We start from the raw sequence: 26,010 nt of genomic DNA, 5'->3' as shown, positions 1-26,010 counted from the left end.
TTTTATAAAATATCTTTCAGATACGCAGCCGTCCGCTCTGTCAGGTGGACAGACACAGCTGGTACTTGACGGTATCGCTCCCCGCAGTCCTCAGAATACTTCCAGTTTGAAGCAGGGTAGGGTGACCCTTCCTACCCCCCCACCCCCCCCCCACACACACACACACACACACACACACACTCTGCACTACATGAAATCAGAATAGAGCAGCAAGGCGGAAATCATTTTAAATCCAATCTAAAAAGATACACATTCCCAACAATCCTTACATTTGAAAGCATTTCACAGGCACTGGCTATCAAGTATATCCGAGGGTAAATATATCCCACAAAAAGTGTCCCACAGTCTTGAAGTGAATTTCAACTGTATTTGGAGAATTTCTGGCTAAAGGAGGAACCCTCTTCTATTTCCAAATAGCATTGTAGAATCTTTTAACATTGCAGATATTCCATCAATCATCGCGTACGATCAAAACGGCCTGAAAATTGAGTTTTCCTTTGAACGGTCCAAAGCAAACCTGAACATGCTGTTCATCACCTTGAGGGCGTCCAACTCCACCGAGACTGACATGAACAATTTTGTTTTGCAAGCTGCTGTGCCAAAGGTAAGCAGCCTTTCCCAATTCTAAAACGTTTATGAATAAATCTTGCGGATTACGATTTTATTAAGGAATTAAGTGTAATAATATTGGTTGCATTAGAAGTGCAAAGGAAGAAGTGTGTATCAACATTTAACACCCCCTGTCCTTATGGTCACATCTGTGTCTGATAGTGACTTCATGCTGTGCTCCAATTTAGATGTGTTTAATATCCTTGTAAGGTTGAGGAGTGATTTGATTGAGGTTTTTAAAATTATAAATAGGGTATTTATAATCGATAGGGTAGCTACAGAAAAACTGTTTCCTCTGGTGGGGCAATTCAGAGCAAAGGACACAGGCATAAGGTAACTGTTACAAAGGTATAAATGCTATGGGTTTGAACTGACCACTTTCAGAAATAATTTAACTTCAGAATAAAGCGACTGCTGTGTGTGTTAGTCTTTCCAGCTCCAACTGATGTCCCCCAGCGGCAGCACGGTTCCCGCTGTGAATTCCGGGGCCGTCACGCAGATCATGAGAGTTCTCAACTCACAGAAGGTAAGTAGTTTTATTGTAGTTGTGCTGCTCACCAAGAGGCTTGGAAAGAGTTCCTGGTACCCACTGTGTCCCAAGTGAGGGTTCAAACCCATGCTTGTCTCGGATGCCTAGGATGGGGGAGGGGGGGAGTTGAGCATTCTCCTTGGGGGCTGAGCTGCCTCCAAAGGCTTCAAGGTGTAGTGTTTGCCAATTAAATATCAGAATTGAGGTAACTCTCTGTGCCAGTCTCGGTAATCCAGTTCCTGAGCCATCAGTGTTCCAAGGCAACTTGGAACCAGTCTGGCTCTCAACGGGACTTGAAGAGACAGACATTCCTCTTACTCGGCTCCTGTTATCTCTGAATGTTAAAGCCTTATGGCTAGCGACTGGGATGATCCCAGCTGAACAAGCAGCAGGAAGGCCAGACTGTACTATCGATGGCAAGCCATGTGGTTTTAGCTGGTTAGATTACTGCTTGTCACAGTGGCTGCTGCTTTAGAACCCAGTGTTAAACCTACAGTGCATCAAACTGAGACATAGGTTGGAGGTTAGCTGATCTCAGCTGGGAAAGCAGTAAGGCATCCTGCAATTTAACTTAACAGCCTAGTCTGAGAAAGGGGAAATAATAATAATAATAATAATCATTCCATTTGATACAGCACCTTATCACGTCATTGAGACATCTCAAAGCGCTTTACAGAGTATATTGTAAAGTGGATTGACTGTAAATTTTGTTTTGGGGAATAGGGGGTTTAAACCAGGAACTGGCTCCCTCGTCCCTAGCCAGTGACTGTTACTGGGAGGTAAACGTGTGTAGTTATTGGGTAAACAGGCTTAGCTCTGAAACCGCCTTGTCGTCCTCTTCCCTGCTTGGGTTTTCAGAAATCAAAGTTGACCATTTTGCAGATATGGCAGGTTAGATCCCATTGTTGTGCTAACTCAGCAGCCCTCACTGTCTGGCTCTGCTCCGTGCGTGAAGGTCTCCTGTTTTCTGGTCATTTTCTGGTCACACAACAGTACTGAGGCCTGTGGTGAAGGAGCCCACAGTTTAAAGTGAGCTCAGTCTTCCCCAATTCTAATAAGACTTTGGCAAAAGATGAAGTTGTTTTGAGGGTATGTTACATTTACTATCTTACATGAAGCACTGTGTGAGTTTGTGTGTGTTTTTATTTAAAGCACCCGTTAAGGATGAGGCTGAAGTTAACGTACAACCACAGAGAAGCCCCCATTGAGGTCATGTCAGAGGTGAATGAGTTCCCACCACAGGCGTGGGAGTGATTGCGAACGGACACGGCGTCTGTTGACTGTACACTTTACACTGTGGTTGCTGACCGGAAGCTGCTGCAATGTACAATCATCCCTATGGGCGACAGAGGCATTGGACTGCACCAGTATTTGAGAGGAGATTGAGCCCTTCCTAATTACTGCACAAGAACGTAGCTTCACTGATCGGATCCATCGCATAGCTGAGGTGGAATCTCATGTCTGAATAATCTGTTACTTGGGATCTAGTCATATATGATGTTACGTAGCTTTGACGAACAAAAAAAATACCTATATAAGTACTGTAGGTAGAAAAATCATGAAATGTTCAGAAACCAGTCCATTTGGTTTAGGTCAGAATTCTATTTATTATTTAGGTGAAATACTGGAACAGGATAACATAATAGAACAAGGAATAATATAATAGAACAAGGAATAGTTCTGATTCAGTGCTGTGACTCCTGCATACTCATTACATTTGCTTAAGTGAAGCCTTTAAAATCCTGTTGCACCATTCTAAGTGTCTTTCAAGTAAAGAGAAAGGCCTGAGTGTAAGCAATTGGCTATTTCTCTATTCCAAGCCATGCAGATTCACTTCGATTTGTGATAGTTTTATCAGCATAATATCTGGAAACTGTCACAATCCAAAAATCTAACTGCATCGCCACCAAACTGATTTACCACAGTGATTAAGGGGGAAGAGTTGTAGTTTCCTTTGGTTCTTTTCATAGATGTTTTTTTCTCATTAAAAGCAACCGATGACTGTGCACCTTTAATACACTAACTAAGCTAATTTGGAAAAAAANCACAGCATTGAATTTCCTAAAGATTTATACCTTGTTACAAACTTTGCACTGATTTTTTAAAAAATCAGAATTTGGTTTAGCGACTCACTGAAGTATAAGCATTCCTTTCTGATTTTTATGAAGCTGTGTAATCACTAGACAGTGAACTGCCTTCACTGGCCAGATGCCAGTTCTGTAGAGACTTGTCATTGCTCTTAATGGCTGTTTAACTGTCTTTAGAAGGGTTTGAGTGTTTTTGCTGAATATGTTTCTTACTTGCTAAAGTCCCTAGCGTGTTGTAATCTGCTTTCTTCATTCCTAGACATATGTCTGGACCCTAATGATATTTTGCACAAAAATATCCATCTCGTTGGGTGCACCTCAGAAGTACAATTAATATCATCCTTGGCACCTAGAGATGGTCATCCCAGTAGAGGAGACAAAATTGTTTTGTTGCTGTTTAAATCCCCCCAAAAAATAATTTTCGAAAGCAGGTTCATCTGTTTCTGATGTTACTATATCTGGAAAATAATCAGGATTTGTTTTGTTTTTCTCTCTCTCTCTCTCTCTCTTTCTCTCTGTCATCATTAATGCATTTAACCTTCGGATAAGGTTTTAAAATTTGCTAAATGCAAAAAGTGTTTTCCCCTCAGCTAATAAAGGACAGCAGCCCGTATTTGCAGTATATATGTTCTGCTGCTTTTCCCTTTGTTAGTGGCCTATCTGCAGTTTATATCGCTCAAAATGTTTTGTTATTGTTGTAACTATGCTTCCTCTTGCCGCCTAAAACAGTTGTAGTCACATGGAGGTGAAAACTGAACCTAATGAATTGGTTATACCTAATCCCTTTAAGGAAATCCAGGTCAGATCTCCTGGCTGTAGGAACTGGTAGCGTTCCTGACCTTCCTGCCGGGTGTCCTGGCAAAATGCAAGCATTGAAGGCACAATGAAATGGTGCAATGGGAGGGTGCGGTGGGGTTCAGTTCCAGACAAAAGTCATCGTGGTAATGATCATTTATCCAGGGCTGAGTGCTCCAAGACCAGTCAAGTTTATAGATCTGCAGGCTACACTGTTTTGGCAAGTGTAGGATGTTTGTAGCTATTTCAGTTGTTTTTTTATTCGGTGTTTGCCACGTGCACAGTATGGCAATGCCATTGCAGGGTGCCACCAGCACTGCATAGCTGGAGCACAGGCCTGTATACAACTGCTCGGTCATCCTTGCAGAACCTCGCCACACTCTTAGGGACCCACAAACATAGACCAGGTCAAGCTAACCTCTGTCGGAGCTGAATCCCTTCCCCATCTTTCACAGCTCTGCTCACCGAGGCAGGGTGGGTGGGAGATGTGGGAGAGATCGAAGGAGGTGGCCACAGGGCCATTCACTGGATAACCCAAGTTCTGCTGTGAAGTTGTTTACAGTTTTATTTTCTCCTGAATTACTTTTTGACTGTGTTCAGTGAGCTATGTCTCTTTTTTTAAAAAAACAAATTGCTTTGTTCTATGAATGATGTACAAACTTGGTACAAAATAAACAAAGGACAGAGTGCAGTGCAGTGCAGACCTCCTGAATGTACATCTACCGTGTTCTGGAGAAATGTTCTTCAAATGTCAGTTACTGTATTTGGAATGTGAGTGAAAGGGTAAAAGTGTTAAGTCTCCTGTGTAGATTAGCAGGGTTTGTAGAATGGTGTGACGACACGTACCAGGTCCACTTTGTGGGTATGTGTTGAACCATTCTTCGTGGTTTAAAAAGCACCCCTCTGGGTTCAGAGCAGCGGCTCAAGACAAGTCAGGGCACACAGCAGGATATCCGGGATTCTCTGAACCCGCGTACTATGCCGTTCATTTTTTTTATTAGAAAAAAACATAACCGTAGTAAAATGTATAAATGTAACAATAAAAATGAATTAAACACGAATGGGTTCTTGTGCACCTGGACAAACCAAAGGTTAGATGTTTGCATGTGGCATTTCATTGACTGGTTACACATTTGGCTTTATTGTCTGTTGTTTGTTAAGGCCTCAGTATGGAGCGTGTAAGATGAGCACTGCTACAATTTGGTTACTTGCTGTTGAGAGCCCACCATAACCATGCCGGTAACTAGTAAAAGTCACAACCCAGCAATGTATAGTACACAACAAGCCATCTCCAGTGTGAGCTGTTTTGACAGAACAGGAGGATTTTATTTTTTAAAAAAGTAATCCACAAAACTTGTGGAAATCAGATTTTCTGGCTGGCATTCTGGAGAGAGGCAGCTTATATACCTATTCCTGTCTGCTCGATAGTCTGGTACGTTTCCTCCGGTCTCCAGGGACCCTCATTGGGGGGTGGGCACATAAACTATACCCACTCTTTAGATTTAAAAACACATCACAGTCCTGAATGTTACCTCTTTGTTGTTTCAGCATTTTTCTGTGTATTTCTATGAATTAAGTGACGCCTCTCACAACTGTGTGTACAGGAGGCCGCCACTGTGTGGGCTGCTGGACGGACATCTCAGTGACTACATCGAAGCTACTCCGTGGTTAGCTTGCTGCAGAGCATGAGACGGTCCCAGTTTTCCTTCTGCTGGATGAAAAGACTCTCTCTCTGTCTCTCGGGCACTGGCCAGCTCAGAGCTGGGAATAACCTCGAGAAAGTGGATTAGTGCAGTCAGTCCAGCAGCCTGTGCCTGACACTTCAGTTACCTGGCTCAGAACAGAAAATGGGTGACACCATTGTGAAAGCAGTAGCTCGTGATTACAGATGAGGTTTCCGCACAGTCACTTGATGAATTGGTGAGGAAAACAAGCCTCAGGCTGTATTGCTTGGCTTCCTCCAAACTGCTCCTTGGAGCAGCTTACTTACTCATTGATGAAGAAATGACTGGCAAGACTCAGCAGTCAAAATTCTGGCTCGTGTTATACCCAACTTAACTATCTCGCACACAGGGATAACTACAGCTGCTGCTCTCTTGCCCATTGGACTCAAAATAAGTCGAGCAAGTTTTGCCTATTCTTGTTATTGTAGGAGTTTGCGCTGACAAAGTACAATGTGTAACTGTGATGGTGTCTGTTCAATGTACACTTCATGTATCATGAAAAAGGTTTGTTTTTATGATTTAATAAGACACTATAAAGACCGTCCATGTGAGTTTTTTTTAATTTGGCATTTCATGACATTTTTGGAACTGATAATAAAAGCTACTTTGGAATGAAGTCTCAGTTTTCTGTAACTGTTCACGTTAGAAAAAGGGTTAAGTCCAGCCTGGGTTTACTGAGCTATCACTTTTTTTTACAACACTCCATGAACAAAATACAAAATGAATTCAGTGACGTGAGCACTGTCCTCCAGAGCATCCCTACAAAAAGCAACAGCAACAAGAGTTTGTACAGCATATCACTACAGGAGAGCTGCAGAGCGTTACTGCACAGTAGCTGTTCTACTCAGGACACTGGACTCCATGGTCACTGCTGGCCTGATCGAATGTCTGTCACATTCAAGTCCTGGATGAGAGCTAACTTTCTTCGGTTGAACGTCAACAAGACCGAGACCCTCCTGATTGGCTCTCGTCAGTGCCTCCACACCTCAGGCGCTGCCAGCATCACCATCCATGGTTGCACACTCCCCCTTGTTAAGCAAGTCTGGAACCTTGGGGTCTTGTTTGATCCTCAACTATCCTTTCTACTCCACATCTGCGCCATGACCCGCTCTGCCTTCCCCCACCTCCGCAACATCGCCCGACTCCACCAATGTCTCACACCGCAGGCCGCCGAAACCTTCATACACACATTCATAACATCCAGGCTCCCTCCGCTCAGTGGGCTCCATCCCCCTTCATGTCCTCCATCTCGCTCGCCCCACTATTGGCGAGTGGGCCTTCAGCTACTCTGCCCCCACACTCTGAAACTCCATCCCGCAGTCTCTCCGCCTCCACCTCTTGCCTCCTTCAAGACCCGTCTCAAGACCCTCCTTTTGAATGCTGAAATAATAATCCTTGCATTTGATATGGCGCCTTATCACGTCGGCGAGACGTCTGAAAATGCTTCACAAAATATACTGCAAAATTAATTTGACTATATTTTGTGGGTGAAACGCGGCAGCCAATTGTACACAGCAGTGTCCCACAAACAGTCATGGATTCAGTGACATTTTGGGGGGGGAAGGATTATGGACCCACAAAGCGATCCTCCAATTGACTAACAGCTGGTTTCCTACTTATCGCTAGATACTTGTGTAGTAAGGAAAGTTGCCTAATATTTTGCCCCACCTGGAAATCGAACCTGGATCCTATCGCTTGCGAGGCGAGTGCACTGTCCACTACGCTTCAGGACTCCACATAGCACTTTATCGGGTCATCAAAACGTCTCAGAAGGCTTCACTGGATTAACAGTGAAGTTTATATGAAGTGGCTAAGACCACTTTGCAGATAGCAAAGCTCCAGAAACATGATGTGGAATGTGCAGAATTGGTTGGTCCAAGAACACCGGATTCTCCATAGATCTGCAAGTGGTCACTGGAGCTGACACAAAAGACACAGCGACTGCAAGGACATTTTATTGAAAATGTATAAAAACAAAATCAGATAATAAGCTCAGCTCATCAAACAAAACCTTACAAAAATAGCCCCCCCACCCCCCAGCAATCCTTACCCCCACCCCACCCCCAGCACATGACACCTTCAGCAATGAGAAAACTCGCCCACAAATTGAGAAATCTTTTGACGTTTACATCTGAGAAGAAACACATTGTGACAAAAGATCTCACAGATTTCAGAGGGCACAGCGTCAAGAGCCCACGTGATGCACGTGAGGCTTTGCATTGTACTGCAGCTGAAATGACTTCATATAATGTTAACAGAAGATAATGTATATCCGTGTTAGCCAACCTAGTATTACACTGAATTGTCTCTTTCTAATCCAGGGGCATTGAGACTATTGCACAGGGTGTCCACAAAGACTTGTTGCCCCCTTTTTTCCTGCAGACCAACAACAGAAACATGTGGAAGTATGATGATACATGTACAGTGTTTAGAAATACTTAACTGTATCCAGTACAAGTGTTTAACTGTATTTAGACGTCCAGGGGATCGGTGTGACTGTGAGCACCATCACTTTCATGACAGATAATGATCCATCGCAATGTTCAGTGCGACATCTTCCATAACATCCATGACCAAGGAAAGTGCATCTCTGACACTTGTTTCAGTTCCTCCATCGTCTCACATCGCTGTTTTGTAACAGGGGGTAACAGGACTTTGTGGACAACTTGTCATCCAAACTGAGGCAACTAACCAAACACTGTCCAGGATACGAAGCTTATGCTGTGTGATCTGTGCAGCCTCATCTGCAACGGAGTGCTTTCACTCACCCACCAGTGGAGCCTGCCTTGCCTTCACTTGGGAGTCCTGCTGGACAAACTTAAAAAAAACATAAGAACAATTCTTCCCACCATTGCCTAGTAAAACCCCACGTTCACACATTACAAAACTCTTCGCAGATTTCCCAAAGAAAGTAAAGAAATTATTAAGAAATTAATTAATTGCTGCTCTGTTCAGCTTTTTATTGTACAATATTTACAAGATTTATTTATTAACGTACTTTTTCCTGGTGGGATCTGATTTTTATGCTGTTTTTTTTAGAACCAGTAATTCGGCTTTTGACCAAAGCAAAATTAATTCCTTTAAGACCTCCCCTCATTTCATCTCCGTTCCCCGTTCTTCTACTCACTGCCTTTCCCTTTTGCATTCCCCCTCTCTTCCACTCCCTCCCTTCTCTCTTGTCCTCTGTTGTCCTGGCACCCTCTTTCGATGTGGACTCAACAATAACAACAAATTCCATTTGTATAGCACCTTTCATGTCAGGAGGACGTCCCAAGGCGCTGAAAGACTCCAACTCAGTTTGCAATATATTCTCTGTGAAGGTTCAGTGCGAATCCTATTAGCCAGAGATGAGGAGAATGGGAGAGAGGGGGAAAATGTTGGGGACAGGAAGGAGAGGGGACTGTGGAAGGGAAGTAGGTGCCATTAACTCCAGATGGCATTCAGCAGGTCCCAGATGTACATTGACCTCGTGGATAGCATGTAAAGGAGGAAGTTCCTCATCTTTCGTTACCACAATGTGATCACACAACACACTAAAATTTCAATCACTGACAACAAATTCAATTTGTACAGTATAAACATTTTCCTTATTACTGTACAAATCTCAGAACCAAATGACTGGATAGTTAAATGCTCCTCTCTCTGGAATACCAGGGTCAGTTGACTGGGGGTGGGGGCGGGGGTGGGGAAACTAGGTTTATTTTTATATGTGATTTCTCGGCTCCCCTCGCCCTGTCCTCAATCTTCTCAGGACAGGAATGAAATGGCAGAGGTGGAGTCTACTATTTACAAAAATAATAGTTATTATAATAATAAAACAGTTGCATTTGATACAGTGCCTTATAGAGAGGTCTCAAAGCACTTCACAGAATATATTGTAAAGTGGATTGCCTGTATATTTTGTGGGCGAAACGCAGCAGCCAATTGCGCACAGCAGCGTCCCACAAACAGTCATGGATCGAGCGACCAAATTTTTCAATTTTTGAGTGGATTATTACCCCCGAAAAGTGATCCACTAATCAAGTAACAAACAGGTTCCTACTCACTGCTAGGTAAACAGAGGCGTGTGGGGTAAGGAAACATGCCTAGGGTTTCGCCCCGCCCGGGAATCGAACCCAGGTCCTCTCGCTTGCGAGGCGAGCGCGATAACCACCATGGGACTCCAAGTTTTAAAGTGAACGTTAGCTAAATATAAAAACATCTTCTGCCGCCCGCCTGCCCGCCCGCCTCTCAGTGGTCACGGCTTCAGTTCCAGCAGAGCCCTGAAGTGCTCGGCGTGTTGCGATATCTCCACCACGTGCTCCCTGATCTCGTGCCCCGCGGTGGCATTTGGCTGCACCACTGCCCTTTTGGTGGCCATGGCCAGGTTCTTGAGCACGTTACAGAACTGGTTGCTGGTGCTCAGCACCTCCTTGTGAACTTCCTTCGCCTCCGACTCCCTGCACATCATGTCCACCAGTTTCTGGCCGATCATGATGATGACTTTACTGTGTTTGATCAGGGCCTCCGGGGGCTGCCCACCGTCCATACAGCCGTTGAAGGACACGATGGCCTTGTGCAGAGCATTAAGGAACATCCTGCAGTGTTCGCTGCTGGAGCTCGCAGAGCGCCCTTCCTTCTGACTCAGTCTGTTGCCTTCCACCAGTTTATTGGCCTTCACATCCTTGGGCTGAAAAAAGAGCAAATGAGTTACCAGATTCACCCAAACTGTCACCCCCTTTTTGCCAGACTCCCTGAGGTGTGCAGCATAATAATAATAATAATAATAACAATAATCTTTGCTTTTCATATAGCGCCTTATCACATCATTAAGACTTCTCAAAGGGCTTCACGGAATATGTTGTAAAGTGAGGTCACTGTGTACATTTTGTGGGCAGAACATGGCAGTCCACAAACAGTGGTGGATTGAGTGACCAAATTATTATTATTATTATTTTTGCAGGGCTTATTACCCCCAGAAAGCAATCTGTCAATTGACTAACAACCGAGTTCCTAGTTACTGCTAGGTAAACAGAGGTGCGTGGAGTCAAGAAACTTGCCTAAAGTTTCGCCCTCGGGAATAACCCGGGTCCTCTCGCTTGCGAGGCGAGTGCTCTAACCACTGGGCTACAGGAATCTCCACAGACCCTGAGGCCCTTCTTAGTCAGTTGTATTGCAATTAACAGTTTCTGCGTCAACAGCCAATGTCTTGAAGTGTTTTGCAAAGGCACCCACCAAGCACAGAGGGAATACTGCCGACACTGCTGACTACAGGCAGAGTCAAGACAAAGGGAATTTGGGAATCCACCTCGACTGACTTGCAGAGAGGCAATCAGCTGCTGCTTAAACTACGCCCCTCTAATTCATGGAACCATCGCTCAATGGGAAGGGATGTGTGCCCGAGCTGTGGACAGGAAGTTGGTGGCGATGCCCTCACGCATTTCGTGCTGAACCGTGTGGCTCACTGGGAAGCTCACAGGGAGTTCCTGGTACCTACCATCCACCTCGTGAGGGCCCAAACCCTTGTTGGATGTCAAACAACCAACTAGTTTAACACCTCAGCAGAAGGCGCTCCCTCAAGCAGAAACGCAGTGACATCAGTAAAGTTACCTGTGTGGCAGGTGGTGGCTTTTTCTCTCTGATACTCTCCTTTTTCTGTTCCAACTCGAATTCCTCCTTTCTCTGCAGAGCAACAGAGAGAGAGAGAGAGAGAGAGAGACCGTCAAGAACAGTCACCAACAGCCTGGCCCTAGCTCCACGATCTGTCTGTCTCCCTCCCCAGTGAGTTTATTCAGTGAGTGACTGTTTAGATGCTGGTCTGGGCTATGCTACCCCCAACACACACCACCCCCGCGCCCCCCCACCCCCACCGCCACCAGTTGAATACCCTGGAGTGATCACGAGTCGTGTGACGCAGTTTCCAGAAGTAGTCGCTGTCTGTGTTCGGGAATCACCATTAACACCTCCAATTACAAAAAAGCAGAATAGATGCACCTTGATCTATTTTTGTGCAGCAAAATGTTCCTAATAAGGAACATGTTCCTAACAAATGTTCCTATGTCCCTAACAAGGAAAACACTTAACAGTTCTGATCTTGAACAAACCTGTAAATGGACATAATCACAGTCCTCTGTCTGAGTTCGTTTGAAACGGGGCATGACGCTTGGTTTCGAGGTGAAGTCCTTGTTCGGTGAGATGGAGAGAGAGCCTCTCTGCCCGTTGTAATTCCCGTTACATCTCCTGTGGAGGCTGAGGTGGTAGCTCAACACCGGCTGCTTCGTTGGGGAAGACGTTTCCTCAGGCTTGTTGTCCTCTGGCTTCTCCAGACGCTTGAAGAGAAGCTTCCCATTGGCAATTATTATAGACAGCAGCCGCTTGACATCCTCTGGGACAGTACGAGTGACCATGACAAAGCGATCAAGGTTGTCAGGATTCGCCTGGGGCTGACTGACAACCAGGGCACTAAGGGACCATTGGCAGCCATGCAATGCCTGGCTGGTCTCCACCATGATATGGTGTGAATCCTCCAGGATCTGCAGCTGTTTGCACAGTCGGTTCTGGACGTTGCAGTCTGTCAGACGGGCCGAGTTGACCCTCACCCCCTTCACAAAGCCCATCAACGCGCCCAGTGATTCCATGATCTTCTGCGAGGCCAAGCGGATCTCCTCGATGTGCTGCTCCAGGTGCTCCAGGAGCCGCCACTTGCTGCTCACAAAGGCCATCATGCTGGCCACCGAGTCAGCCACCCTCTGCTGCAGCTTGACCAGCCTTTCGATGGCCGAGTCCAGGTCTAAAGTTATCTCTTGCGCCAGTTTAGGGGCGGCCGCAATCGGAGGAGCAGTCGAGGGGGTGGCCCTAGTGGGCGACGCGGAAGTTTCCGGGCTCTCGGTCTTCTCCTGGCTGAATTTGGCCAAGTCCCTCGAGGCCTGCAGAGGAACCTCGAGGACACGGACGCCATTGTTGCTGGCGTTCAATGGCCTTTCCTGACCAACGGCCACCTGCAGCTGCGAGGCTGTCGCCGTGGGGATGTCGTAAATGTTTCTCGGATCCTGAGTAGCTTTGAGGTTGTTGACCGGAATGTCATAGATCCCGGGATTCCTGGACGGGCTTTTGGCTTGCTCCCGCGATGTGGGGATGTCGTAAAGCGCCTCCCTGGCGAGCGCGGGGCCATACTTGGCGGGCGTATGCGGGGTATTGTACCCGGTGCCCGCCTCCAATCGATTTATCGCGGTACCAAAGTCAGGGCGGTCTGCCCACAGTGGGCTGTATTTGGTTGGCGGTGTGTCATAAGAGGCTTGCGTGGAGACGGTAGCCTCGGTGTGAGGCACCGGCACATCGTACAGAGCCTGCACTGAGGCCCGGCGTTCCTTGCTCTCGTTGTTTTCCAGTAAACCGTTGCTCCAGTCGGGCTTGCAGGGAGATGGCAGCGTGCAGCTGTTTCGCAGCTTCGCTCCCTCCGGAGCTTCTCTCCCGAACGGAGCCGGGATGTCGTACATGCCGTTTCTCGTCGGTCCGTCTCTGCACACGCTGGGAGGAACATCGTACACCTGTCGGGGTACCAACAAAACATATCTCAGAAACTTCTCCTCATCGCCCCGAGTGGGTAAAGGCCCCTGAGTTTCGCCGGCAAAATATACAGTCAATTCACTTCACAGATCTGTGAACTCAAGGAGGGATAAGGCGCTATATCAAATGGAAGGATTATTATTAATTAGTGTGGATATCAGATATTCTGCTATTACCTGAGGTCACACCCACCTGCGGCTGCGCTGGAGCTATGTATTTCTCAAAGCTGGGAGGGATATCATCCAGCTGCTGAATCTGCCTCCTCTCGGCAGACGTTTGGAACATAGAGTGTTTCCTGGGTGCAGCGGGGGAGCACACCTGTGGAATGATTATAATAACAATAATAATATAATATAATAATAGATAATGAAATGATTATAAAATACACTGTAATTACACATCGCAGCCAGCGGGTGGCGATCATAGGCTGACAACATGAGGAGCCTCAACCCAACTCCTGTTCCAGAGCCACTGAGACGAGAGGGAACGTTGATATTTATAGCACCTTTTTTTAATGTATGGAAACCATCTCAAAGCACTTCACAAGTCACTGCAATCCAGGACAGTGGCTGCTTTTGTCAGTGGCAAACATGGCAACAAAGTCCTACAAACAGCCAGGAGATGAACGACCAATTAGTTTTCCAACGTGGACGCAAGATCTTCAACATCCGATTGATAAGAGGCAGATCATCTGAAAGATCCCGACAGTGTAATGCTTCCCTCCTCCCCAGGACTGCACTGGAGTGTTGGAATCTGATCTCAAATCCCCAAATGCAGCTTGGTACCACAGAAACCATAGAAACTTACAACACGTAAGGAGGCCACTCGGCCCATCGTGTCTGTGCTGGCTCTTTCAAGAGCCATCCTTTCAGTCCCGTTTCCCTGTACCCCCGTACTTACTGTGGTTTACTGAACCCACAACTTCCTGATACATTACAAAGACTCCTGGAATTAGCCGGATGATAACAATAGTCATCCTACATTTGATAGAGCGCCTTATCACACTGTTGCGACATCTCAAAGCACTTCATAGAATATCCTGTAAAGTGGATGGACTGTGTTTTGTGGGCGAAAAGCAGCAGCCACTCATTCCGTAGCTATTTGTGGGACACTGCTGTGAGCAATTGGCTGCTGTGTTTCGCGCACAAAATACATAGTCACTGCACTTTACAGTATATCCTGTGAAGAGCTTTGAGACGCCTCAACGATTTGATAAGGTGCCATATTAAATTGAAGGATTCTTCTTATTATAATGATTTTTATTACCCCCCCATCACCGCATCAAGCTGCTTTTTAAATGTGGTCCCCGTGTCCTATTCTCAACCAACTTTCCTCGATTGGATTCACGGAATCACCTGAGATCAGGGTCTCAATGGAGTTTATAGAGGGCAGCCATAACACTCCCGGGATTTGCCAGGTACAAACCCTTTTATGACTCCGCTTCAGGCGAGGGTATTGCTAATGACATGAGAAGCAGCTTAAGGCTGTAATTATGTAAAATATATTTCCATATATTTAAATATATTTCTCGGTTCAGTGCGTATCAATCGCATCTTTGTGCCTGTTCTCTTCTGGCCTTCTTTCTGTTCGTGTGGCTTTGTGAAATAGCGAATAGCTACTTTTTGCTTCTGAACGTTTAACCATTTGAGCCCTGGATATCCTCAGGAACATAGAAATTGCTGGACAAACAGGTGTGGATTGAGTGACCAAATTTGTTTTGAGGGGATCATTACCCCCAGAAAGCAATCCGCCAATCGACTAACAACCAGGTTCCTACTTACTGCTGGGTAAACAGAGGCGTGTGGAGTAACTAAGCTTGCCTAATGTTTTGGCCCGCCCGGGAATCAAACCCGGGTCCTCTCGCTTGCGAGGCGAGCTAACCGCTACACTACAGGACTAACGCTAGGCTAACCAGAGCTGTAGGTTGGTAACCAATTCGCTACAGGACTCCACAAATCTGAACAAACAGTGGTGGCTGATTGGCCGCCTGACCCCGTACATTGATTTTCCTACCTCACTCGTTCCATAGCGGTACGGTGGTACATCGTATGTATCTCTCGGAGATCCCAACGGCCAACTCTGTGTAAAGTCCCGATGCATTCGCGGAAAAGACGCCGCCTGATTGAGGAAAAGATTTATTTGCGTTAGTGTTGGAACACGCGCCACGATCGTCAGCCAAATCTCTGCTAATAAAAATGATCTCTCCATTGGACACAGCGCCCGTTAACCTCGAAACTTCCGGGGAGCTTCACATGGAATTTCTGTCAAAAAAGAAGGGGGTTTCTCTCTCCTGGTGCCCTGGCCAACAATCCTGCAAATAAAATTAATCATTCATTCCACGGCTGTTTGAGGGACACTGCTGTGTGCAATTGAATGCTGCGTTTTGCCCACTTTACAATATATCCTGTGAAGCACTTTGAGATGTCTCAACGACGTGATAAGTGTCTTTTTTAACCCCAAAATATAAGGATGGAATTAAAATATAATAAACTTGAAACTTGTATTTGTTTCAGGCCTCGGATCTCACTCTTCCTCTACCCTTCCGCCTTGCCCCCTTCCTTCCCGAACTTCAGATAGCGCCTGAAGATTTTCCTCTTGGACAGTGCCTATGGTCACCTCCCCCCCCCTCCTCCTGGCTCGGCGTCATGCTCCTCCACTGTCAGGGATGTTACCCTACGTGAGGGGCGTGACATAAATGCAAGTTGTTGTTGTTGAAAGCTCTGGGAGCCACGAGATACCTGCTCTGCGTGGCTCAGTGGCTTTACCAGGGGCGAGTGGGGAGTGTTAACGATCATTGCTCCACAGTTCTACGTGTGGTAAAGTGTAACGGGTCAGTTCAGGCTGTGGAGTAACAGCACTCTCTGCATCAGTGAGGGAACAGCACACACGGCTTGACGTTGCTAAGAGATGCCCCGGGATGATGAAACATTCCGAGGTCAGCTGCAAATTGTTTCTCATCTGCTCGTGTGCCAGCTGGACGGAGGCAGGAAAGCCGGGAACAGGGCATGAATGTAAACTAGAGGCTTTGTCTGTCCTGCCAGATTGATGGAGGGTGGCTGAGGGTCTCGGCAGAGTGTTACACAGACTCGGGGAGCTAACTCGCTCCTCCGCAGAGGTGCATTTGTGATCTTTCGACCGGGACCTCTTTTGTGTGCCTTCTTCCACCCGGGAATTTCACGCGGTGATTGGGAGCACTGAAACATTGCTGTAACTCAGCCTGGAATCACAGCCCAGATCCACCCATACTGTCGCCTACTTTGTTTCCTGTTAGGTACAAAGAGTTGATTTGCACAGTGTTTGAAATGGCACCGTTGAGCAACACCGATACAGGAGGGAGGAGAGGGAGCCCGTGCGAGGGAGTGAAGTAGAGAAAGAGTGTGTTGGGGTGGGGCGGGTGGGGGGGAGTGAAACTCAGAGGGCAAAGAGAGGGAGGAGGACGGGTAGGAATGGAGATAGGGAGAAAATGTGGAGGTAAAGAGGATGGAATCAGAACAGACAGTCACTCCCACCCAGCCGATGTTTTACTGGGAGTATATATGTTACAATAATAATAATCCTTGCATTTGACATAGCGCCTTAATCACATCGTCGAATCGTCTCAAAGCGCTTCATAGAATATACTGTAAAGTGAATTGACTGTGCATTTTGTGGGCGAAACGCAGCAGCCAACTGCGCACAGCGGTGTCCCACAAACAGTCGTGGATTGAGTGACCAAATTATTATTCTATTTATTTATGTTCTTTATTATTGATAATAATACTTGCGCCTGATATAGTGTCTTTAATGTTGAATTACTTCAAAATGCTTCGCAGGGAATTGCTGCCAAGTGATGTGTATTTGTAATAATAATAATAAACCTTGCATTTGATATAACATCTTATCACATCGTTGAGATATCTCAAAGTGTGGGTGAAACACAGCAGCCAATTGCCCACAGAAGTGTTGCACAAATAGTTGTGGATTAAATGATCAGATTTTGGAAGGGATTATTACCCCTGGAACGCAATCCGTCAATCGACTAACAACCGGGTTCCTACTTACTGCTGGATAAACAGAGGCGTGTGGAATAAGGAAACTTGCCTTAGGTCTCACCCCGCCCAGGAATCAAACCCGGCTCCTCTTGATTGCGAGGCGAATGCTCTAACCACTGTGCTTAGTGGACTGCAGATTGGCCACGGATGTACGGAGCCCGTGAAACCCTGTGACACAGTGGTAGATCTAACAGACCCAAACCATGTGCCTGATCATTTTGTCCGTAACCCGGCCTATTTGGGAGATTGCCTAGACTTTGTACATTTCTGGATCTCTGCTTTGCTGGATCAAGTCCTGAGATCCACCAGTTTCCGTGACAACTGGTTCCAAACACTTCCTTCTCCTTTGCCCAACATCTGTACAGCAGATCAACATCTGTGCTGCAGAATAACGCATGGAGGCCAGTGACTGCAGCCTGTATTTGCCAAAGAGGAGAAGTCCCCTTGGGAGCCATCATGGACGCCTCCCAAGGGACCTTCTCCTCTTTGGCAAATAAAAGCTGCAGTTAGTGGCCGCCATGTGATAGTCTGCCGCACAGATGTTGATGATCGATGTTGGATGCCGAAGGTTAACCCTTTGAGCACTTCCAGGACCTCATACCGAAACGAGCGGGATTGTCAGGCCCAGTGTTAGGATTGTTCACTCATAATTACGAGTCACTAGACTTCACTGTCAAATCCTGTGGAGAGCTTTGAGACGTTGTGATGACATGATAAGGCACTATTATCAAATGCAAGAATTATTATTGTTATTATCTTTATCCAATTTTCCTGGAGACCGTAGTTTCCCGTGAGTGCGGATTTGGGAAAATAGGAGAATCCAATGTCATCCCCTCCGCTCGTGTGCCAGACATAGTGAAGAGGCCTTCCGGTCCGGATTGGCACCAATCTGGGTGACAAGGCATCCTTCCATTTGATACAGCACATCTATCACATCGATGGGATGTCTCAAAGCGCTTCGCAGGATATACTGTAAAGTGGAGTGACTGTGTATTTTTATGAGCAAAATGAGACGTTTTAGCAAAATCAGCCACGATAAAAAAGGCAAATTCTCTCTTTTGTTGGGTGGGTAGCAATGGAACCATAGTCCAACACAAGCCAGTGCCATCAGGGAAGGAGAGAGGAGCGGAGGTTGGAGGGGAGAGGTTGGAGGGGAGTGGGGGGTGATTGATCTTCTAGCCATCATGGCACAATGACATCATCGAGATGTCAATCGGCCTCTGTTTGTAAACATGGCGTTGTGATTTGTCCTTTTAAAAATGGCCACTTTGGCCCTTTAAATCCTTCTCTGTTCACACTGCCTGACAGATGCGGACACCATTGCCTCAGACACCTGTTGATAAACAGCTGAGGCTCCGGGAGCTATGCTAACAATCTCAATGCCTTACAAGCAACCTCGAAGGGAATTATTTGAATCATACGATCCCTGAGCTGCTCTGTAATGTAGTTAAAGCTGAACCCAAAAACTCACTCAAACATCCAGGGCCCAGCTACTGCTCGCTGGACCCTCCCAAATTGCCTTCTCCCTAAGCCTCCTCTCCAGCCTTCAAAACCCTCTTTAAAAACGAAGCTCTTCATAACAATAATAATCCTTGCATTTGATATGGCGCCTTATTGCGTCTTCGAGACGTCTCACTGCACTTCACAGAATGTACTGTAAAGTGCAGTGACAGTGTATTTTGTGGGCAGAAAGTGGCAGCCAATTGTGCACAGCAGTGTCCCACAAACAGTTATGGAGTGTGCAACCAATTTTATCCGGGAGAATTTGTTGGCCAGGACACGGGGCAGGGAGAAACTCCCTTTTTTTTTTGATTAGCACTGCGAGATCTTTATCATCCACCAGAACAGGCAGCGAGGGCCTCGGTTTAATGTCTCAGTCGAATTACTGTGTCAACAACAACTTCCATTTATATAGCGCCCTTCACTCGGGGTAGCATCTTGGAGCACTTAATGTTTGACCTGTCCGGGGGAAAAGCCCTCACCTGAGCCCCTCTTATTCCCCAGTTAAGTGGATCCGACCCTTACCTGACGTGCCGCTGCTGGATCCAGATCATGGTGTGGTCCTGCAGGAGACATGGTCGGGACTTGGTAGATCTGAGCACAGGACTGCGGGGTGTTGGGGACTTGATACCCACTGCTCCTGGCCAGAGGGAAGACGGCACACTTGGAAGGAGCCTCGAAGCTGGTGGTGCTCGGGACCTGGTAAATGTTCGGCCCGGTGGATTGGCACCTGCTCAAGTAATGTGACACATAGGTGGGAGGCTCGTCCTGCTTGGGGTTGGCGAGGAGCTGGAGACGGTTGCCAGGGGCAATACCTTGGCGCCCGTGAAGAGAGCATCTCCACCATCCCGCGTTGCCTTTGACGTTCTGCTCAATCACCGTCAGGATGTCTCCTTTACGGAATGCCAGCTCATCTGCCGTCTCTGCCCGGTTATCATACAGGGCTTTGGCCATAAGATTCTGATGAAAACAATCACACGAAACAGTGGAAGAAGAACACAATTATTTTTATTTTTAGAAGGGAAGGGATGAAGAGCAGGGAATTAGATTAGGATGGATGGTTTCTTGGTGGGGGGGAACCAAAAACACCAACACGAGAAAAAGAGGCGAATGGTTTGCTGGGTGTATACAGTTGTCTGGTTCTGTCAGAACAATACAGTCAGGGCAGGAAACCTGCTCACACTGTGAATTTATTGACAAGAATTTCTTGCTTGCAAACACCAAATTTTTGATGATCACATAGGGTTTAGGTCCTGGGTACAGGCCAATGAAACATCTGCATGGCTGTGGTGTGTCCAAGAGTTTACTCATTTCCCCTGTAAATTATACTTATAGATCAGCCCCTGGATTCCCATTGACAGAAACAGGAAATCCAGATGTTGCTGTCAGACTTTGGGGATTAGATCCGAAGTCTCCAACTCTGATCAGAGAGTGGGTGGTGGGGGGGAAGGGGGGGGGGGAAGAGGGGGGAGGCGAAGGTGGGAGGGGCGGGGAGAGAGGCGTGAGAGTGCAATTTCCATCTAAAAGGAATTGCAATTCCAAACAGTTTCACCCGTTTCAGTTAATTTAAGAGTAGAATAACCCTGACATTTTACAGTCTGATATCTGAATACCTCACAGTTCGAATAACAACAAGAACAACCAGCATTCGTATAGAACTTACGCCATAAATCGGGACATATTCAAACAAGAAAAAAATTATTTTGTTGGCCAACGGTAAAAGTTGGTCACCACTGTCTTCTAGTGTTAAATTCGAATACCTCACAGTGTGATATCCTGCCGGGGGTGCGATATATTAGGAAACCTTGTGATCTATATGTGTCAGCGTCATATGGCGTGAAGTGAATTACTCACCGAGTTATGGGGGCAGTGGGGGAGGGGAATAGAGAACACAATTCAGAATAGATACTTCCTCACTCTACACCATCCAGTTCACAAACCTTCGCCTAAGGTTTTTGTCCTCCAGTGAAGTGATGCGTAAGTCATTCCTCCCCCACCCACGCCCCACTCCCACCATCACCTCTTGAGCAAACACTTGCTGCCAAGCAGCAGCTGGCTTGGAGATGAGGAAAAGAAGAATCTGCTTGGCTAGCCCAGCTGATGAGAAGTGCGTTGGCGGGGGCTGGTATCACACTCCGATCGGGAGGCCAGAGACCTGTTTGCACACAGCAAATGTCTCTATCCCTCGCCATGTGGCTCCTTTTACACAGAGAGCACCAGCTGTGATTGACAGGCAGTGCTGCCTCTCATCGCTACTCGCACAGGTCACCCCAGCTATTTTTATATTCTGTTGAAACTGCTACAGAGTTTTCAATTTAGCATTTGGAGGTATTTGATGCAGCCATTTCGTTTATGTTTGATGCAGTTTGATGCAGGTGGGTCCATAGTATTCCAAGGCACTGCTGATGATCGGCAGGACTTGGAAGAACAGACCAGTCACCGGGGGCAAGGACTCTTCCCACTCTGCTTCTGTTAACCCTGCAAGCCAAAACCCTAATGGAAGGGTAGTCCTAGCTGGACAAGCAGCAAGAAAGTGCTCTCAATAAAAGCTAATTTGAACTGGTTAGACTTCAGCAGTTACCCCAAAGCACACGCTGGGGTTTTGGTTCCTGCTGACAATAAACAGCTGTTTATTTTACCTATCACTGTTCCGTTGCTGTACAAACTGTCTTTTCTCAGTTCATCATTTTGTTTTATGGTTTAATAATCCTTGCATTTGACATAGCTGTTCATCAGGTCGTCTAACCAAGTTCAAAACTTGTAGAGATATTAGTTATTTTTTTCTCCAATGTTGCAGATTGGAAGATTCTCTTAAGATGACAGATTTCCTTATCATTCACTGATTGAAATCCCATCAAAAAGGCACAATTGCTGCCAATGGCTTTCGGACCAGTCTCTAGAACTGTCCCGGTGACAAGACCTTATCTTGAATGAATTAACAACACAAATGAGAGCTGCAGGACAACAGAAGGTCCTTTGTGTAGGACAGTTTTGGCCAATGGTATGGTCAGTGTTCTCCAGGCTTGAGACCTACAGTCAAAACCCAGTTAGCCTCTTGATACCATCTGGTCTTTCTGCGCATCCATCGGGCAGTATCGCACCCATTAAACAGACAGTAATAATAATCCTTGCATCAAAAATAACCACCTTATCATTTCGTTGCGACGTCGCAAAGAGCTTCACAGAATACACTGTAAAGAGGATTGACTGTATATTTTGTGGGCCCAGACAATTGCGCACAACAATTATTTTTGAAGGGATTATTACCCCCGGAAAGCAATTCGCCAATCGACTCATAACCAAGTTCCTTCTTACTGAAGTGTGTGGAGTAAAGAAACCCACCTAAGGTTTCACCCTAACCAGAAATCAAAACCAGGTCCCCTCGCTTGCAAGGCGAGTGCTTTAACCAATACGGTACATAAACCCTTCTGTTATTGCCCCACTCAGACTGCTGACAGGAAACAGCACAGAACAACTCTAATTATTCACTCTGTGTTGAGTACACACCGCATTCATCTACTGGAAGTTCTGTACGTGAGGAGTGTTTGCACTTCTAAACCTTCAAACCTCTATTTTTAAACAGATACATTTCCTCGGTGGCTTGGCCCAGAGGTGTTGGCACTCGTACCTCTGAGACAGGAGGTTGTGGGTTTGTGCTCCCAAGCCTGCACTTGAGCTCATATCCTCTGCTGAAAACCACAGTGCAGGGCTGGGCAGAGGGCTGCATTGTCAGGGTGACAAAGCGCCTGAGAATAATAATAATAATAATAATCCTGGCATTTGATATAGCGCTTTTCATGTTCTCTAGACGTCCCAAAGCGCTTCACAGAATATACTGTAAAGTGAATTGACTGCATATTTGTGGGCGAACGAATAATAGTAATCCAGCCTGGTGCGTGGTAGCCCTCTTGCCTCTGAGTCAGAAGGTTGTGGGTTCAAATCCCACGTCAGAATTTGGGATCACACGGTCTATGCTGACACTCCAATGCAGTGCTGTAAAGCATTGTTGGAGGTGCCGTACTTCAGGTGAGACGTTAAACCGAGGTCCCATTGGCTGTGGATCAGGCATCTCAGGTAGATATTAAAGCTCACCAGGCACTAATCGAAAAGAGAAGGGAAACAGGCAAATGGGACCTCAATTTAATTCTGAAGGATGGCATCTCCAACAATGCAGCACATCCCCAGCACTGCACTGGAGTGTCGGCCCGGTACACCTCGTGTGTGAATAATAATAATCCTTGCGTTTGATATAGTTTCTTAACACATCATTGAGACATCTCAAAGCGCTTCGCAGAATATATTGTAAAGTGGATTGACTGTGTATTTGTGGGCAAAACCCGACAGCCACTTGTGCACAGAAGTGTCTCACAAACAGTCGTGGATTGAGAGACCAAATTTGTTTTCTGTGGAGGGATTATTTGGGATGCGAGTTCAAATCCTTATTTGGGGTTTGAACCCACAACCTTCTAACTTGGAGGTGAAAGCGCTATCCACTGAGCTAGGTTGAAAGGTCAATTGCGCAAGAAGGTGACAGGGGGCTGCAAAAGCATCCTCAGTATCAAAAACAAAAGAAGAATCCTTGCACTTGATATAGCGCCTTATCGCATTGTTGGGACGTCTCAATGCGCTTCACAGAATATACTATAAAGTGAATTGACTGTATATTTTGTGGGTGAAATGTGGCAGCCAATTACGGACAATAGTGTCCCACAAGTCGTCGTGGATTGAGTGAACACATTTTTTTGGAGGGGAGGAATTATTACCACTGGAAAGTGATCCGCCAATCGACTATCTATCGGGTTTCTACCTACTGATAAGTAAACAGAGGTGTGTGGACTCTTGCCTAAGATTTCGCCCTGTCCAGGAATTGAAACTGGGTTCTCTCGCTTGTGAGGCGAGTGCTCTAACCACTACTCTCTATGTGACTCCTGGATAAAGCTATAGTAGAGAGAGAGGTAATGGGGGTCAATAAAGAGGCAGTGTACTGTTGATTTATGGCGTTAGTTTATAAATAAGGACTGACAGTGTGCACTCCCCTGTTGGTGTGATGTCCGGTCACACACAGGTCGTGTATATGAGGACACTACACAGTCAGGTGTGAGGGTGGTTGAATTCCAACTCGTGTCTGGATGTACTTTGTCAGAGAGCGTCTTAAACAGCTGATAACACTGCAAATGACACACATACTGTGGCCTGGCTTTAGGGATTAAGCCGGTGCTATCTGAGCCTTGCAGTTGCCCCGTGCCCATGGTCAGGGCTGAGGGTGAACAATGGGGATCTTGTGCTGGTCGCATTTTTCAGCCTCGTAGTCACTTGTTGCTATCTCGGTCGATGAACCACCAGCTAAATGTTTCTTTCGTGCACAATTGTTTTGCCTTTCATTTTCTCTTCAGTCCTTTACCCTTGGTCGCTTGCTGCCTTAAGGTCACTGAAACCAGTTACTGGTGTAACTAAAATCAAGCACCACACCAGGGAATTAACCTGAACCCGGTGTTTACCCGATCTGGATGGCCAATTCAGCGACTTTTTCATTCCATTAATAATCCTTGCATTTAACATAGCCCCCCCAATAATGTTAAAGCATCCAACAACACTTGCAGGTATTATTAATTCCTCCTAGGAATGCCTACCTTGAAGAAGTTCCCCTCTTCTCTTCGACGTGACCAGTTCTGATGAAGGGTCATGGACCCGAAACGTTGACTCACTTTCCTTTCTCCATAGGTGCTGCCTGACCTGCTGAGTTTTCCCGTCGACTTCTGTTTTTGTTTTTTTATTATTAATTAGTGTAGTGGCTGTTTTTTGTGGGCAAACACGCAACAACCGATTGCATCTATATGCGTTTCACCAGAAGAATTTACACCAAAGCACATTTTACAGTTTATTCTGTGAAGGGCTTTTAGACGTCTTGAAGACGTCATAAGGCGCTATATCAAATGCAAGGATTATTATTATTAAACAAAAACAGAAGTCGCTGGGAACACTCAGCAGGTCAGGCAGCATCTATGGAGAGAGGTAAGTGAGTCAACGTTCTGACGAAGGGTTGTGGACCCGAAATGTTGACTCACTTTCCTTTCTCCATAGATGCTGCCTGACCTGCTGAGTGTTCCCAGTGACTTCTGTGTTTGTCTGCCTCTCTGCCTCCACCTTCGACTCCAGGACCACTGCTGTCCTGACAGAATGTCTGTCAAACATCAAGTCCTGGATGAGAGCTAACTCTCTACAGTTGAACGTCAAGAGGACCGAGGCTCTCCTGATTGGCTCCTGTCAGCGCCTCCACACCTCAGGTGCTGACAGTATCACCATCCATGGTTGCACACTCCACCTTACTAAGCCAGTCCAGAACCTTGGGGTCTTGTTTGATTCGCAACTATCCTTTCTACGCCACATCCGTGCCATGTCCGGCGTGAGGGGGCGCTATATAAATCCAAGTTGTTGTTGTTGTTGACTTCCCCCATCTCTGCAACATCTCCTGACTCTGCCACTGTAGGTCGCTGAGACCCTCATACACCCATTCATAACATCCAAGTGCGACTACGTAAACTTCCTGCTTGTCGGCCTCCCCATCTCTTCCCTCCATAGGATGCAGATCTTCCACAACTCTCCTGCCCCAGGCTCTGCCACCCTATCACCCCCATCCTCGCCCGACTCCACTGGCTTCCCATCACACAGAGGATACAGTTCAAGATCCTGGTCCTCCCTCGCCCTCAAAGCTCTCCATGGCCTTGCTCCCCCCTACCTCTGCAACGTTCTAACTCCCTACCAACCTGCTTGCTCCCTCCCTTCAACCTGCTTCATGAGCCTCACCTCGTCCACCTCACCATTGGCAAATGGGCCTTCTGTCACTCTGCCCCCTCCCTTGCCTCCTTCAAGACCCATCTCAGACATTCCTCTTCAACCATGCCTTTAGTCACCCTCTTTCTCTCCCTGCTCTCCACTCTCCCCAATTCCTGACCCCTAGCTCGGGTCCGAAACGCTGATTGACTAGCACCTTGGAACATCCTCCCGTCGTGAAAGGCGCTAGACAAATGTAATTTTGTAATGTAGTTTTTCACTTCTCTCTCTCCCCATTTAGTATCTTACCCAACTCTCAAAGGTGTCTCTGAGATTCCTCAGTTCAAGGCTGAAGAGCTCTCATCTTATCTATGATAAAAATAATCCTTGCATTTGATATAGCACCTTATTACCTCGGC

The 26,010-nt window shown here is 46.5% G+C and overlaps 2 protein-coding genes across 3 annotated transcripts in view; one reads left to right on the top strand and one right to left on the bottom strand.

Annotated features, from left to right (window-relative positions):
• LOC103191386 (AP-1 complex subunit gamma-1) overlaps nucleotides 1–6,356 on the top strand; it is a 44,366-nt gene extending 38,010 nt beyond the window's left edge. For both annotated transcript variants that reach the window (XM_007912388.2, XM_007912381.2), the window contains 4 exons: nucleotides 21–116; nucleotides 444–604; nucleotides 1,037–1,135; nucleotides 2,291–6,356. In XM_007912388.2, the coding sequence (XP_007910579.2) occupies nucleotides 21–116; nucleotides 444–604; nucleotides 1,037–1,135; nucleotides 2,291–2,392 (458 nt within the window). In that variant the 3' untranslated portion in view covers nucleotides 2,393–6,356. The remainder of the gene's footprint in view (nucleotides 1–20; nucleotides 117–443; nucleotides 605–1,036; nucleotides 1,136–2,290) is intronic.
• A 3,532-nt stretch (nucleotides 6,357–9,888) lies between these two features.
• The window catches only part of cass4 (Cas scaffold protein family member 4), a 28,069-nt gene continuing 11,947 nt past the window's right edge, over nucleotides 9,889–26,010 (bottom strand). The window contains exons 3-8 of the mRNA XM_042341938.1: nucleotides 19,346–19,780; nucleotides 15,289–15,407; nucleotides 13,482–13,584; nucleotides 11,828–13,270; nucleotides 11,334–11,405; nucleotides 9,889–10,413 (exon numbers count right to left, since the gene is read on the bottom strand). Of these exons, the coding sequence (XP_042197872.1) occupies nucleotides 9,982–10,413; nucleotides 11,334–11,405; nucleotides 11,828–13,270; nucleotides 13,482–13,584; nucleotides 15,289–15,407; nucleotides 19,346–19,780 (2,604 nt within the window). The 3' untranslated portion in view covers nucleotides 9,889–9,981. The remainder of the gene's footprint in view (nucleotides 10,414–11,333; nucleotides 11,406–11,827; nucleotides 13,271–13,481; nucleotides 13,585–15,288; nucleotides 15,408–19,345; nucleotides 19,781–26,010) is intronic.

Source organism: Callorhinchus milii, unplaced genomic scaffold (assembly GCF_018977255.1).
Source record: "Callorhinchus milii isolate IMCB2004 unplaced genomic scaffold, IMCB_Cmil_1.0 Scaffold18, whole genome shotgun sequence".
Lineage (NCBI taxonomy): Eukaryota > Metazoa > Chordata > Chondrichthyes > Chimaeriformes > Callorhinchidae > Callorhinchus > Callorhinchus milii.
Note: the sequence above shows the minus strand (reverse complement) of the source record. Positions and strands in the feature narration are given on the sequence as shown.